Source organism: Rana temporaria, chromosome 1, assembly GCF_905171775.1.
Source record: "Rana temporaria chromosome 1, aRanTem1.1, whole genome shotgun sequence".
Classification (NCBI taxonomy): Eukaryota; Metazoa; Chordata; class Amphibia; order Anura; family Ranidae; genus Rana; species Rana temporaria.
Genome location: NC_053489.1, coordinates 183,426,291 through 183,441,691, shown reverse-complemented (window position 1 = coordinate 183,441,691; position 15,401 = coordinate 183,426,291). Strand labels below are relative to the sequence as shown.

Below are 15,401 nucleotides of genomic sequence, written 5' to 3'. Positions count from 1 at the left end.
AAAAATCTTAACAGAGATTCTAATCCTTCCCCCTTCTATTGAAAACAAAAACCTTTAAAGTGGTTGTAAACCTTACAAACCACTTTTTGCTACAGGTAAGCCTATAAAATAAGGCTTACCTGTAGCTACCCTGGATATCTCCTAAACCTGCACGGTTTAGAAGATATCCCCTGTATCTGCATGTGCCAAAGTCATTGGGACATGCGCACTGACGCAATGGCACGTTGTGCCGTTGCTTCAGTTAGACTGTGCCCGTTACCAGCCGCTCCCGTGCCCATGCGTGCCTCCGGCCAATCACAGCATTGGAGCCCTGCGACACCCGTAAGTGCCGGAGCCTGCAATACCCAGAAGTAACTCCGGGAGTGATGTCGGCAGCCAGAGCAGTGAATGGGCACCGCAGCGAGGGCTTCGATCTCAGGTGAGTATTAAATAATGAGCTTGTATGCTATGCATACTAGCTCATTATGCCTTTGTCCTGCAGGTGTATTTTATTAAATGCATCTTGGGAAGTAACATTTTGGCAGCCATCATCTGTAAAGCTCTGCATTGGTATATTGTATCGGATGAAGCAAAGCACACATAAAAAAAGCACACAAAGCACAAATGATTTTGTGTCATGCATTTTATAAATGTGCGATTGTCGTTGAGAATGGAAACCAACTCTGTGTGTAAGGCCCCCCCCCCCCCCCCCCAGGTCTTAATTTGGCTCTGCATATATTTGAATTGATTAGTTATCTTCCTGACCAGAGTTCTGGCCCGCACACATCCGAATATCGGACGAAAAACGATCGTCCACGGAAGAATCGTACGATTTTCGGGCCGTGTGTACACTATTTTCGAGAGCCGATCACGACAGTTCATCCGATATTATTCAATCGGACAAGCACGAACATGTTCCTCGTATGATGCCAGATCGTACGATTTTCATTTAGTCAGTATAGTTGTCATCCGAAAATACAATACAAATACATTAAAACACATGACATCGTTTTTTTTTTTTCTGTCATACAAGAATTTTCGTGACTTTAATAACCTATTCAACTTCTACTTGCGACTATTAAGCGAAAAAAGTCGTACGATCTGTCGTGCGATATTCGGATCGTGTGTTCGGGGCATTAGTTTCACTTTATTTGCTATTCTGACCCTTCACTTTTGGGAGACATTTACAGTGACCCTCTCCCCAAAAGAGGAGCGTAAATACTTATCTTCCTGTTGCCTGTGCTACCAAATGCTGCCGTGTTAAATAGGAATCACCCTTTAACCCAAAATCAGTGGGAGAACTAACACTTCCAGAAGTGTTGATCTCCTGTGTTCCCAAGCAGTACTCAGTGGTTCCTTCCCACTGAATCCAAGGGTATCATAGTGGCAAAGTTGGCACTTCTGCTTGGAGACATTGAGGTCATCGGTTTAGACACCAACCACGACACCACCTGCATGGAGTTTGTATGTTCTACCCGTGCCTGTGCTAATCTTTGAAAAAAACCTACACTTGTGATTCATGACTTCTCCTTAGGCCAAAAGCAAAAATATATTATACTGCAGATTACCAGTTTTCACAGGAGGTACAGCAAACAGCAGCATTTTCAGATTGGGTGGGGGCTGTACTGAAATCCATTAGCAGATATAGAACCACTAACAAAAGAAATCCAAACTCCAGCTCGCTTTATATTCAGTTACAGCAAACATGTTCTTTCCTTTTGGAGATGCAGGTTTTGCATGAATAAATAAAAACTGATCATTTTATTACCCCTGCCAGTGTTAAAGGGGATGTAAAGGTTTGTTTTTTATTTTCTAAATAGGTTCCTTTAACCACTTCTCTACTTTGGGTGTTTTTCAGATTTGGTGTTTACAAGACTAAAACAGTTTTTTTTGCTAGAAAATTACTTAAAATCCACAAACATTATATATTGATTTTTTTCTAATACCCTAGAGAATAAAATGGCGATCATTGCAATACTTTTTGTCACACCATATTTGCGCACCGGTCCTACAAGCGCACTTTTTTTGGAAAAAAATAAGACAGCAATAAATTTGGCCCAATTTTTTTACATATTGTGAAAGATTATGTTACGCCGAGTAAAATGATACCCAACATGTCACGCTTACAAATTGCGCCCGCTCGTGGCATGGCGTCAAACTTTTACCCTTAAAAATCTCGAAAGGCGACGTTTAAAAAATTCTATAGGTTGCATTTTTTGAGTTACAGAGTAGGTCTAGGGCTATAATTATTGCTCTCGCTCTAACGATCGCGGCGATACCTCACTTGTGTGGTTTGAACACCGTTTTCATATGCGTATGCGTTCGCTTCTGTGCGCGAGCTCGTCGGGACGGGCGCTTTAAAAAAAATGTTTTTCTTATTTATTTTTATTTATTTTATTATTTTTTACACTGGAAAAAAAAAATATCACTTTTATTCCTATTACAAGGAATGTAAACATCCCTTGTAATATAAAAAAGCATTACAGGTCCTCTTAAATATGAGATCTGGGGTCAAAAAGACCTCAGATCTCATATTTAGACTAAAATGCAAAAAAAAAAAAAAAAAAATTGAAACTGTCATTTTTTCAATGACAAAAAAAAAATGTTTCTTTAAGACGCTGGGCGTGACTGACGTTTTGACGTCACTTCCGCCCAGCAGAGCTATGGGGACAGGTGGGGGCGATTTTTCCCTCACTCGCAACCCCACACAGCTGCCGAACGGACCCGATCTCCTCCGCCATTACCGACGGCCACGGTAAGCGGCGGAGGGTGCGGGAGAGCGGCGGGAGGGGGGGCCCCTCTCCCACCGCCGATAACGGCGATCTTGCGCCGAATCCGCTGCGGAGACCGCCGTTATCGTTAACAGAACCGCTGACACTAAAGATGGATAGCTCGGTTGTGGCAGCAGCTGCTGCCGTTACCGAGATATCCATCTTTAAAGTTAGGCCGTATAAAGTCGTACAGCGGTTTGCAAGTGGTTAAGCTAGTGCATTGTTGAACGCATTTCACACTGTAACTCAGTGCTTAATCATAGCTCAAGCTATGATTAAGCACTGAGTTACAGTGTGAAACGCGTCAGCTTTCACCAGTTTTTTTTTTGCTGTGGAATGTATTTTTGTGATTTGATTTTACAATAAAGGGAACATTTTTTTGGAGTGCGGCTGTCCAAACCTTCTTTCGTATTTCTGCATAGGGTAAGAGCAGAAGGAGATGCCAGTTTCTGGAATGGTATGTGTCAGGTAATGACAGGACCTGCTTTTCATTTGGAGGCAGATGTATAACAGGTCAGCAGAAGCCTTCACACTGTTATTAGAGGCCTGTTGATCGGACACTTAATAATTAATGACAAAGGCAGTGGGACCAATGACAACATGGTATAGCTTGTAGTTGGTTCTTTAGAATGTTTTCTAGTCAGGGAACCATAGCCCTAGGTGTGGTGCGTGTGGCTCATGTTACATAGCGTAACACGGTCTATATTTAGACGCTGACTAATAACAGGAAAAGGGCAGAGGCTTTCAGGTAGCTATTAAGCAAATGTAACCAATGACACATGTACATGTGTGCACCTGAAACTTCCTCATGAATCTTCTAGTGTTCTGATGACCTAAAAAGCCAAATAAAGAAAATAAGAGCACAGTTTATTTTTAAGATGTTTATATGAGAATTCCTTAACATGCTTGGCATCCTGCTACAGACCCTCCTCTGCTTTATATACACACATATAGTAAATGTATGGCGACTCTGCCTCTAGCAACAAATTGCCAGCCGCAGGGTCACCAAAAAAAGACTGCTTGTGTTTCCGGATGGAATCGCTCCCTCTGTAGCCAGATGCAGCAAGAAGTTGCTCTGTCGTTGGCCCCGACACTGCTGAATCTCAATCGTGACATCTATGAGCAACATCTTGCTGCCTTAGCTGTGGAGGGAGCAGTTCCATAGGGAGAAACAGGCAGCTTCCTAGTGATTCTACCACTGACGATTTTGGTAAATTGGCAGCAACAGGATCTCTAGCAGCAAATCAAGCTTGTGTCAGCAGCCTTAGGCCTCATGCACACTGGGCATCTAGACTCGGTGCTTGGGACTCTGTCATTTTGGTGTGGGTGGGAGGCACAGGTGAATGATGCATTGAATGGTACATACATTAAGCCTGGGTTCACAGGTTGCACAGATGTCTCTGAAATCGCCCCCAAAGTCTGGCTGACATGCGGGTATGAAACTCAGCTGAACTTTCACGATTTAAATCCCGCAGCAGTGTGAACCTGGGCTTAGGGGCATCCCTGGCATGCGCCCAGGGATGAATGTCTGGAATGCAGTATTCATTTTGACGTTCGTTTTAGTCACAGTTTTTTAACTAAAATGCCATTTTAGTTTTAGTCGTATTTTGGTTATCTGAATTGGTTTTAGTTTTAGTTGTATCTTAGTTGACTAAAATAGCGTTTAGTCAATGAAAATATTTTAGTCGAATAAGTTAAAGCCTAAAACTAGGGTTGTCCCGATACCACTTTTTTAGGACCGAGTACAAGTACCGATACTTTTTATCAAGTACTCGCCGATACCGATTACCGATACTTTTTTTAAATCTCATGTGTCAGTAGTTTTTTTATTTTTTTTATTTTTACAATTTTTTTTTTTTACAATTTTTTTATTTATTTATAATTTTTTTACAATGCTTTATTTTTTTTAAGGGGGGTGGGGGAAAATGTACAATGTCAGTGTGTTTTTTATTAAAATTTTTTTTTTTTACAATTCATTTTTTTATTGCAATTCCTTTTTTTTTTTATCAGCCGTGTTGGGGGGGGGGGGGGTCTTTGGTGAGATATCAGGGGTCTTAACAGACCTCTGACATCTCCCCTCTGAGACATGGAAAGGGACTAGGGACCGGCTCCTACCACCACTCTCCATCCTGACAGATCGAGGGGGGACACGGCGGCAGCACGGAGGGGGGCAGCAAGGAGGGGGGACATGGCGGGGGGCATCACTGCGGCAGCACGGAGGGGGGCAATGACGGCGGCAGCAAGGAGGGGGGCATGACGGCGGCAGCACGGAGGGGGGCATGACGGCAGCAGCACGGAGGGGGGCATGACGCCGGAAGCAAGAAGGTGGGCATGAAGGCGGAAGCAAGGAGCGGGGCATGACGGCGGCAGAAAGGAGTGGGGACACGGCGGCAGCACTGAGGGGGGACACGCGGCGGCAGGATGGAGGGGGACATGACGGCAGCATGGGGGGACACAGCGGCAGGACGGAGGGGGGCATGACAGCGGCAGCAAGGAGGGGGGCATGACGGCGGCAGCAAGTAGGGGGGACACAGCACGGAGGGGGAATGGAGGAGGACACAATGACAGTCAGCGGTGATCGGTGCTTGTAACTCCCCCACTGCACTGATCACCCTGACTGTCCAGGTATCGGGTGAAGCATCGGAGCATTTGCCCGAGTACAAGTACTCTGGCAAATGCTTGGCATTGGTCCCGATACCGATACTAGTATCGGTATCGGGACAACCCTACCTAAAACTGGCCACCTCCAAAGCTACTGGCAGTCACATTCGAAGACTAATCTATCTAGCCCTGTAAAGCTAAATTCACTATACATACTTTTCTGCAGCCAATTTGGTCCGGTCCCAGGCTGAGCTGTCAGCGGCGGCTTCTCTGTGTAGGCGTGTGCAGTAAGGATGAGCTCAGGTCCCCGCCCCCTAGGAAGCTGACACTCCTCAGGGATAATCATAGGCAGTGAGACATTTCCCGATCTGTGCAGCCGCGGATCAGAAAATGTCTCAGTGCCTGTGATTAGTGCTGCGGAAGTGTCAGCTTCTTGGGGCCGGGGACACGTGGAGCTGCGAACACACCTGAGCTCATCCTTAGGCCTCGTACAGACGATCAGTCCATCCGATGAGAACGGTCCGAAGGACCATTGTCATCGGTTAACCGATGAAGCTGACTGATGGTCCTTCACGCCTACACAACATAGGTTAACTAACCGATCATGTCAGAACGCTGTGATGTAAAACACAACGACGTGCTGAAAAAAATGATGTTCAATGCTTCCAAGCATGCGTCGAGACTTGATTCGGAGCATGCTTGGGTTTTTAACCAATGGTTTTGCATACTAACGATTGGTTTTGACCTATCGGTTAGGCGTCCATCGGTTAAATTTTAAAGCAAGTTGGCTTTTTTTTAACCTAAGGTTAAATAACCGATGACGCCCACACATGATCGGTTTTGACCGATGAAAACGGGCCATCAGACCGTTGTCCTCTGGCTAACCGATCATGTGTACACGGCCTTAGTGTGCAGGATTTGTAGGCAATCCCTAAGACAGATCATACATACACTTTTCTATTGTGTACTTAGCCAGTTGCCTACACTTTAAAAAGCAAATTTTTAAATTTTTGCATTGCATACAAATTCTTTTTCATAGTGCTTCATTGCTCATAAATCAGCACTACTATTACTCCCAGTCTGTAAATATTACAACACATCTAGAATACCGAACAGTTTAAAATAAGAGACATTCTTTCATCTGGCAAGCACGAGTGGAAAGTGTGAGCTGTTAGCTAAAAACTGCACAAGGGAGTCTCCAAACCTTGTAATATTTCCCATAAACCCTGGAAACCAGCATGATGATAGGGAATCCCAGAAAGGTCAACAGCGAGAGCTGCCATGACAGGCTGAACATGAAGACTATCACTCCCACCGATTTCACCACACTGCGCAGGAAGACATTAACATTTTCAGAGATCACGTCACTAACGATTGTTGTGTCAGAGGTCAGGCGAGAGATGATGTCACCTACAAGTCAGGAACAAAAAGATCACAAGTTATTACACTGGCTTTGTAATGACAGATCACAGGGTGTTGTTTTTCAGACAGCAAATATAATGCTCAGCCAATAGACAGGATGGCCGGAGACATGACTACAAAAATGTTTATGCAGATCTCTCCTGGTTGCCTGTTCTCATTTGAATCCAGTGGCTTTAAGGTCTAATACACACGGACAGAAAAAAACCCACCACTTTTAAAGGCATTTTTTGAAAAAAAATGATGCGTCAGAATGCACCTCTATTTTAGCTCATACATGCGTAAATGCATATAAACGCATGTGAATGCATGGGAATGTAGGCCATACCAGTTCTTACCTAATAAATAATAAAACCAAACCAGGACCATCAAAGATGGTGATAAATTGGCCGCGGCACCTTTATTGGTATAAATATCTATATAATACAAACATTGTAATATAAATTAAAATCTTATCTTTATTAAATTTAATAAATAAATAAATATTTAAAACTTAAATTATTTCAAATCTTTCCAAATCTCACTCAGTCTTAGGACTCGAGCGAGTACCATAAATAAAATATTTAAACAAAGTCCCCCCTTGATTCAAGGGTGACAAACCACATATAAGGTGCAGCGACAGGGTGGGGGGGATGGGGAGCTCTTCAAACCTCTCAGGTAACTGACCTGATACCTGCCCTCACAAGGGGGGTTTATATACCCCTCCCAGCACGTGGATGAGTCATCCAGTACACGTGCCTTTCCCGCTCAAAAAACACCTGCTTCCCGCTCTAAATACCTGTAGACTTCCCGCCTAAACTTCCTCAACTGCCTATGCCTCAATTACCTCAACTAATAACCCACTATAGATACTATTGGGATGGCCACAATCCCATGCTGTGGGCACTAATAATGCCCCCTCGCTCATTCTAATGGCTAAACTAAATGAATAGTCTAGCCCAGTGATGGCGAACCTATGGCACGTGTGCCACAGCTGGCACGCAGAGCCCTTTCATGTGGGCATGCAAGCTTACAGAGTCAGGGCTGCCAGGATGGGGGGGGGGGGAATCCCCCAGCCAGGCAGTCACTAGCACTGGCGGTGCAGGCAGAGGAGCCGGCTCCCTTTCTTGCATCAGTGCCAGAGACATTGGCAGTGGGGGCTGACAGGGGGCTATAACCCCCGAGTGGACCCCCCAAAACCCCCTGGGGCTTGTATTTCCCATTCAGAATCATTAGCCCTGAGTCCCAAGGCCTGGAGTTGGGAATGGGCTGGTGAACTTGGAGCCAGTGGCGTAGCATGGTGGGTGGGCAGCCTTCTCGCCCCAGGTACAACATTTAGGGGGGTGTAAAGTTATTCCTTCGCCATCCCGAGGGTCTGTGCTGCAGCCGATTGCCTTCCCGAACACCTACACCTCCGGTAAAGGCATTCCGGGCATTCCTTTCTGCGGCACCCTATTGCAGCTCCCCCTGCCCCAGGACTACTTTGGTCCAGCCTGTCCTCTGGCACTGCGACTTGTGGAACAGCAGAGGAGAAGGGGAGGTGCTTGGAGCAGATCATGACCATGGGAGAGGTACAGTGGCTGCTAGCTGATCTCCTGGAGGTGGGGATACCATGGAGCGGCTGTATGGCAGGGATTTCTGCAATACTGCCCGCCCAATGCTGGGGAGAGCTGGACGATGTGGCCATGGAGAGGTATGGAGGATAACGGATCCTCTGATCTACATTGTACTCTGGGTTGGGGGATAAGGGGGTGAGTAGTGCAGGAAGTATGTGTCAGGTAGGTCAGTGTATGGGTCAGGTAGATCAGTGTAGGTGTCAGGTAGGTCAGTGTAGGCGTCAGGTAGGTCAGTGTAGGCGTCAGGTAGGTCAGTGTAGGTGTCTGCTAGGTCAGTGTATGCATTCTGAGTGTAACGCACTCCTGATCCCTGCATTCTGAGCAAATCTGGCAGAATTCTACGTTTTTGGTCCCTTGGGGCTCATTCAGAGGGATGATCAGTCCTACTCTGTACAGAGCCGCTGGTAGGTTTAATTCTGCGTTGACACTTTGAAATAAATAAATTGGTTTTGTGTCGCTGTTTGGGCACTCGGGCTCAAAAAGGTTCGCCATCACTTGTCTAGCCAATAGAATACGTTTACACATACATACGCTTCTAAAACCCATACACCTGATTTTTCTGGCAGAAAGATCAAGTGTACATAGGAGTATTCTAATACGGCTACTTTCTATGTCACTCATCTGAACAATCAGACCTTACTGAAAAAAAATGGCATCATATCTGATGTTTCAACACCACATAGAATCCCTTTATCAAGGTAAAGTGAGGTGAGTTCTGAGCTAGTTACCATTGGCAGCATCTGTAAACGTACTATAGCACCTGGATTCACTCAGTGGCAAATGTTGGTTATGTGTTAAAAGAGAGGTATAAGAATGTTTTTTTTTTTAGAATTATACTTACCTAGATGGATGCAGCATGGGTCTGATGCTGCATCTGTCCCCCTGCCGACTCTAATACTGAGAACTAGGGTTGTCCCGATACCGATACCAGTATCGGTATCGGGACCGATACCGAGTATTTGCGGGAGTACTTATACCCCCGATACCTAAATAGAATACTTGATGCAGCCAACCACCCCGCCCCCGCCGCAACGAATGCCGCCGACCCCGTCGCATACCGCAACAACGCCGCTGCCGCCGCATGGGTTAAACAGCGTGCGGGGAATATCACAGCTTTCATTTGAATAGCTGTAGTATTTCCCGCCGCGCCGTGTATAGACACTCCCCCTTGCTCGGGATCTGTCCAATCCTGAGCAAGGGGGAGTGTCTATAAGCGGCGCAGCGGGAATACTACAGCTATTCAAATGAAAGCCGTGATGTTCCCCGCACGCTGTTTAACCCATGCGGCGGCGGCATCAAGGTATGGGGGGACATGGCTGGATATAGGGGGGACATGGCTGCATATAGATGGGACATGGCTGGATATAGGGGGGACATGCCTGCATATAGGGGGTACTTGTACTCGGTCCTAAAAAAGTGGTATCAGGACAACCCTACTGAGAACCGAGTGATCAAACGCCACCGACCTCTCAGTTCTCAGAGCTCCCTGAGCAGAGAGCTGGTGACTGTCAGGCTCACCGAGAGGCTGAGCCAGGCGTCAGTCCAGGCATGTGGGCGATACCCGACCATATGGTCAGGATCTTTCCCAAGGCTGGATCGGCTGTGACTTCAGTCCGCTGTCAGCTGAAAACAGGTCACAGGAGTGCAAAACGAACTGCAATCCTGTGATCCACAGGAGAAGTACAGCCAAACGAGATTTGGTTGTACTTCTCCTTTAAGATGAGGAACTGAGATCTTGAAGAATGTAAAATTCATCTTTACTAACATAGGACATCAGCATGTGTGAGAACAGCATTACAGGAGGCACCAACGAGAAAAAAAAAAACTCCTTCCTGTGCAGAATATACAAGCATGTATAAACACACAGGCGCTAGTATATCACTGCAGCACCATCTATAGTTTGGAGTGTATAATACATGTTGTTGCACTCCCAACAGCAAGCCTGTAAGTAAGCAAAAGGACTGGTAATTCCATACCTCCCAACTTTTTGAGATGGGAATGAGGGACACCTATCAGCAAAAGTATGCAGGCATAGGACACACCCCTTGCCACACCCCTTTAAAGGAGAATTGTACAAAAAACAAGATTGGTTAAACCCACAAGTGCTTTTTTTATCACCACTATTCCTTTATATTGGCTTTTGGAATTTACAAATGCAGCCATTTAGAAATCAGGTAAAAGGTTTAGGGCTGGGAAACACTTTTTGATAGATAAAAAGTGCATTTTATATACAACTATATAGATCAGACCAAAATGAGGGACAAATGAGGAGCAATGAGGGACAGAGGGACATTGCTCCAAATCAGGGACAGTCCCTCGAAATCAGGGACAGTTGGGAGCAATGGTAATTCTGCAAGGAAATTTACACAATCTCCAATGGAATTTCCCCTTAGCTTAGCGAATGTAGTGAAAAGAATATTCAATCACGTGTAAGTAAAAGAAAATTCTATTTTTGCTTGCACATTTTTGGATAATGGAAGTCAGCAGAGTTTCACTTAATTTACTTTACAAGAAAAAATTCCCTTGTAGAGTGAACAGCCTGTAAAAGTAAATCAACCCCAAGGGCTGAACAGATATTAAACCAAAACACAAGCACAGAAGGAAGTCATAAATGACAGCCCACAATTTCCTCTTTGTATGTTTTCCTTTAGGAATGGATCTCAGGGGTTCCCCCGGATATCTGTTAAAAATGGGCACTAATATACACAGCTCAAAAAAATTAAATGAACACTTTTTAATCTGAGTATAGCATCAAGTCAATTACGCTTCTGGGATATTGATCTGGTCAGTTAAGTAGCAGAGGGGGAGGGGCGTATACAGAGGGGGTTGTTAATCAGTTTCAGCTGCTTTGTTTAAAAAAATCAACAACAGGTGCACTAGATGGGCAACAATGAGACAACCTCAAAAACAGGAATGGTTTTACAGTTGGAGGCCACTGACATTTTTTTTTCTACTAATTTTTTCTGACTTTTTCACTAGTTTTGCATTTTACTAGGGTCAGTGTCACTACTGGTAGCTTGAGTCAATACCTGGACCCTATAGAGGTTGCACAGGAAGTTCAACTCCTCCAGGTTGGCACATCAATAAGTGCCATTGCCAAAAGGTTTGCTGTGTCTCCCAGCACAGTCTGAAGAGCATGGAGGAGATACCTGGCAGGCAGTTACTCTTGGAGAGCAGGACAGAACCAAAGAAGGTCCTTAACCTATCAACAGAACCGGTATCTGCTCCTTTGTGCAAGGAGGAATAGAATGAGCACTGCCAGAGCCCTACAAAATTACCTCCAACAGGCAACTGGTTTAAATGTCTCTGACCAAACAATCAAAAACAAACTTCATGAGGGTGGTCTGAGGGCTTGATGTCTGCTAGTGGGCCCTGTGCTCACTGCCCGGGAACCGTGGAGCTTGGTTGGCATTTGCCATTGAACACCTGAATTGGCAGGTCTGCCACTAGCGCCCTGTACTTTTCACAGATGAGACCAGGTTCACCCTGAGCACATGTGACAGATGTGAAAGGGTCTGGAGAAGCCACGGACAGTGTTATGTGGCCTGTAACATAGTTCAGCATGACCGGTTTGGTGGTGGGGCAGCGATGGTCTGGGGTGGCATATCCATGGAGGGACGCACAGACCTCTACAGGCTAGACAATGGCACCCTGACTGCCATTAGGAATCTGGATGAATTCCTTGGACCCATTGTAGGGTCTGACCCATTGTCAGACCCTACGCTGGTGCAGTGGATTCGGGATTCCTCCTGGTACATGACAATGCCCCACCTTATATGGTGAGAGCATGCAGCCAGTTCCTGGAGAATGAAGGAATTGATATCATTGAATGGCCCCCACGCTCGTCGACCTAAATCCAATAGAACGTTATGTTTCGGTCCATCCGAGGCTGCCATGTTGCACCTCAGTCTGTTCAGGAGATCAGTGATGTTCTGGTCCAGGTCTGGGAGGAAATACCCCCAGGATATCATCCGTCATCTCATTAGGAGAATGCCCAGACGTCGTCATGCATGCATACAAGCACGTGGGGGGCCATACAAACTACTGAGTACCATTTTAAGTTGTTGCAATAAAATTTCAGCAAAATGGACTAGCTTGCTGCATAATTTTTTCACTTTGATTTTCGGGGTGTCTGAATTCAGCCCTCTGTAGGCTGATACTTTTCATTTCCATCAAATGATGTGGCATCCTTGCGTTCCTAACACATTACCCAGTCCATATCGGTATAGATATCCAGCATGAGATTTTTCCTCATTAAAATCTGATGCGTTTTTAAAGTGTTTCTTGGAGTAGTGTAGTAGGCTTACCATAGATACTTGTACACTTGAATCAAAAAGTGATATCAAGAAAATATGGACAAATTTACACAAGCGGTGTCATATGTTGACAGAACGAGAGAGTGTTCTTTATTGATTTTACATACAACTGACCTGCTTTCTGCTAATACTTTTCCTGTTGATAGAAGATAAAAGAGTCTGATTGTAAGACCTAGCTGATAAGTAGCCCTGTGCAATCACACCTTTACTTGAGATACTGTGATGCCTGAAAAAAAACTTTTATGCCTCGTACACACAACCGTTTTTCTCCGCAGGAAAAAAAACAAAGTTTTTCTCGACAGGATTCCTCTCAAGCCTGCCTTGCATACACACGTTCAGGCCAAATACCGCCCGTCCAAAGTGCGGTGACATACACCACGTACGATGGGACTATAGAAGGAGAAATTCCATTAAAACGGCGCCACCCGATGGGAAAAAGTCCGCCGGGAAAAAAGAAAACATGTTCTTTTTTTTTTCCCCCGCAATTTTTTTTGTCGGAAAACTGCGATGGGGCATACACACAGCCGGTTTTCATGGCAGTTTTCCCGACGGGAAAACCGGTCGTGTGTACGAGGCATTAGCTATGCTACCACTGACTTATAACCAGTGCCGATCCTGACCTCTTCTTTCTCTTCTCCTCTCATGCAGCGAGTTGAGAAGCGGGGTGAGGGGCCGAAAATGACTCTGGTAATTTGGGGCGCCCTCTGCAGCTTTGCGGGGCCCTAAGCGGCTTGCATAGTGAGCCTATAGGGCGGATCGACACTGCTTATAACCTTGGCAAACCAAGGTGTTTTCTTCAGTTGGTTGACCCACATCTACAGTACAGTGCACTTGTATGTACCTCTCTGCTACCATCTAGTGAAAAACCTCTGCTACAAAAAAAGATCAATCTGTCTGTTGACTATTAGGCAGGCCAAACATAATTTTTTTTTATTTTGTTCAATCAGCAGGGTTGCTATGCTATTATGTTCTCACGGCAGGGAGCCTTCCCTATCGTCAGAACACAATGATCAGTGTTGCCTGCTATAGTTGTAATTGTAAAGAAAACGGCAGGGTGGGTGTACAGAGGTTGATCGATAGATCGACTTCTGTACAACCAGGATGACCATACATGGATCGAAATCCAGTCGATTCATGCTGAACCGGCCAAATTCTGATCCATGTGTATAGCTGCTGTTTAAGAGTTTGTTCAACGCCTACTATTTTATTTTTATTTCAAAGTAATAAAAAAGCATTAAAAAAAAATTACTTGGGGTTCTTTGCACCATCAAGCTTTACTGTAATGCATTGAAAACAAATCATGAATACTGCATTTTTAAAATTTAGATCTGCATTTGGCCACTTAAAGTGAAACTAAAGGCTAGAGTAAAAGTGGATTTTAATCCGTGTCAGTTTTTCTTTGCCATCTGTGTCCCATTTGAGGGATTTCTCTTCACTTCCTGTCTGGTAGCTAAAACAGAAACTGAGAAGAAATCCCTCCAAAGTGATGGAAGCCCTTACAGGGCTGGTGCTACCACTAGGCAAACTAGGCAGCCGCCTAGGGTGCACTGCTGCCTAGGGCACCTGGCCACTGGTGTTCCTACTCTCTTCTCTCTGCAGCAAGCAACTAAAACCGTTTCATCTGACAAACTGATCGTGTGTGGTCCCCATCAGTCTTTTTTCCATCGGTGTTAAAAAATAGAACATCTTTAAAATTTTTCCTATGGATAAAAAAACAATAGAAAAATCTGATCGTCCGTGTGGAACTCCATCGGATTAAAAATACATGCATGCTCAGAATGAAGTCGACGCATGCTCGGAAGCATTGAACTTTTTTCGGCTCGTTGTAGTGTTTTTCGTCACCGCATTTTGGCACGGTCGGATTTTTGACTGATGGTGTGTAGGCAAGACTGATGAAAGTCGGCTTCATCGGATATCTGATGAAAAAATTAGATTCCATCAGATATCCGATCGTGTGTACAGGGCTTACGTCTCAGCATCAGCAGGCAGCCTCCGCTCCGTTCGCACATTGTCAGAGGTGCAGTGGTGGTGGAGGACTGTGTCTCTGTCCCGACTCCTGAATGAATGTAAGCAAGCGAACATTCATTTATGAGCACCAGGCTGCATTGATGGGCGCTGATAGGCTGCATTGATGGGCACTGGTAGGCTGCATTGATGGACACTGGTGAGGCTGCATTGATGGACACTGGTGAGGCTGCATTTGATGGGTACTGGTCAGGCTGCATTTGATGGGCATTGTATTAAAAAGGCGGGGTGTACATGGGTAAAGGGAGTAAAGTGAGGGGTGGAGCCGGGGGGGGGGGGGGTGGCAAAATGAGGTTTCGCCTAAGGTGTCAAAAATCCTTGCACCAGCCCTGATCAGCAGAACTAGTGTTCCCATTGCTTTCCCCTAATGGGGGCACAGGCAGGAATAAAGGGCCAGATCCACAGCCGAAGAGCGCAACTTAACTTTTCAGAGTTAAGTTACACTGCCGCAAATCTCCCAAGTTAGGTGCCGATCCACAAAGCACTTACCTGGAAATTTTCGGCTGTGTAACTTAACTCTGTCCGGCGCAAGGCGTTCCTAATACAAATGGGCGATTCCCATTTAAATTAGGCGCGCTCCCATTTAAATTACCCGACGTGCATTGCGCTAACAGACGTCGCTCCGACGTCATTTGCTTAGACGGTAACGTAAATGGCGTCCAGCGCCATTCACGGACGTCTTACGCAAACGACGT

General features: G+C 45.4%; 1 protein-coding gene across 2 annotated transcripts in view; it reads right to left on the bottom strand.

Moving 5' to 3' along the window:
• ABCB9 (ATP binding cassette subfamily B member 9) overlaps positions 1-15,401 on the bottom strand; it is an 88,322-nt gene that overhangs the window by 29,662 nt on the left and 43,259 nt on the right. For both annotated transcript variants that reach the window (XM_040347319.1, XM_040347320.1), the window contains exon 5: positions 6,556-6,761. In XM_040347319.1, the coding sequence (XP_040203253.1) occupies positions 6,556-6,761 (206 nt within the window). The remainder of the gene's footprint in view (positions 1-6,555; positions 6,762-15,401) is intronic.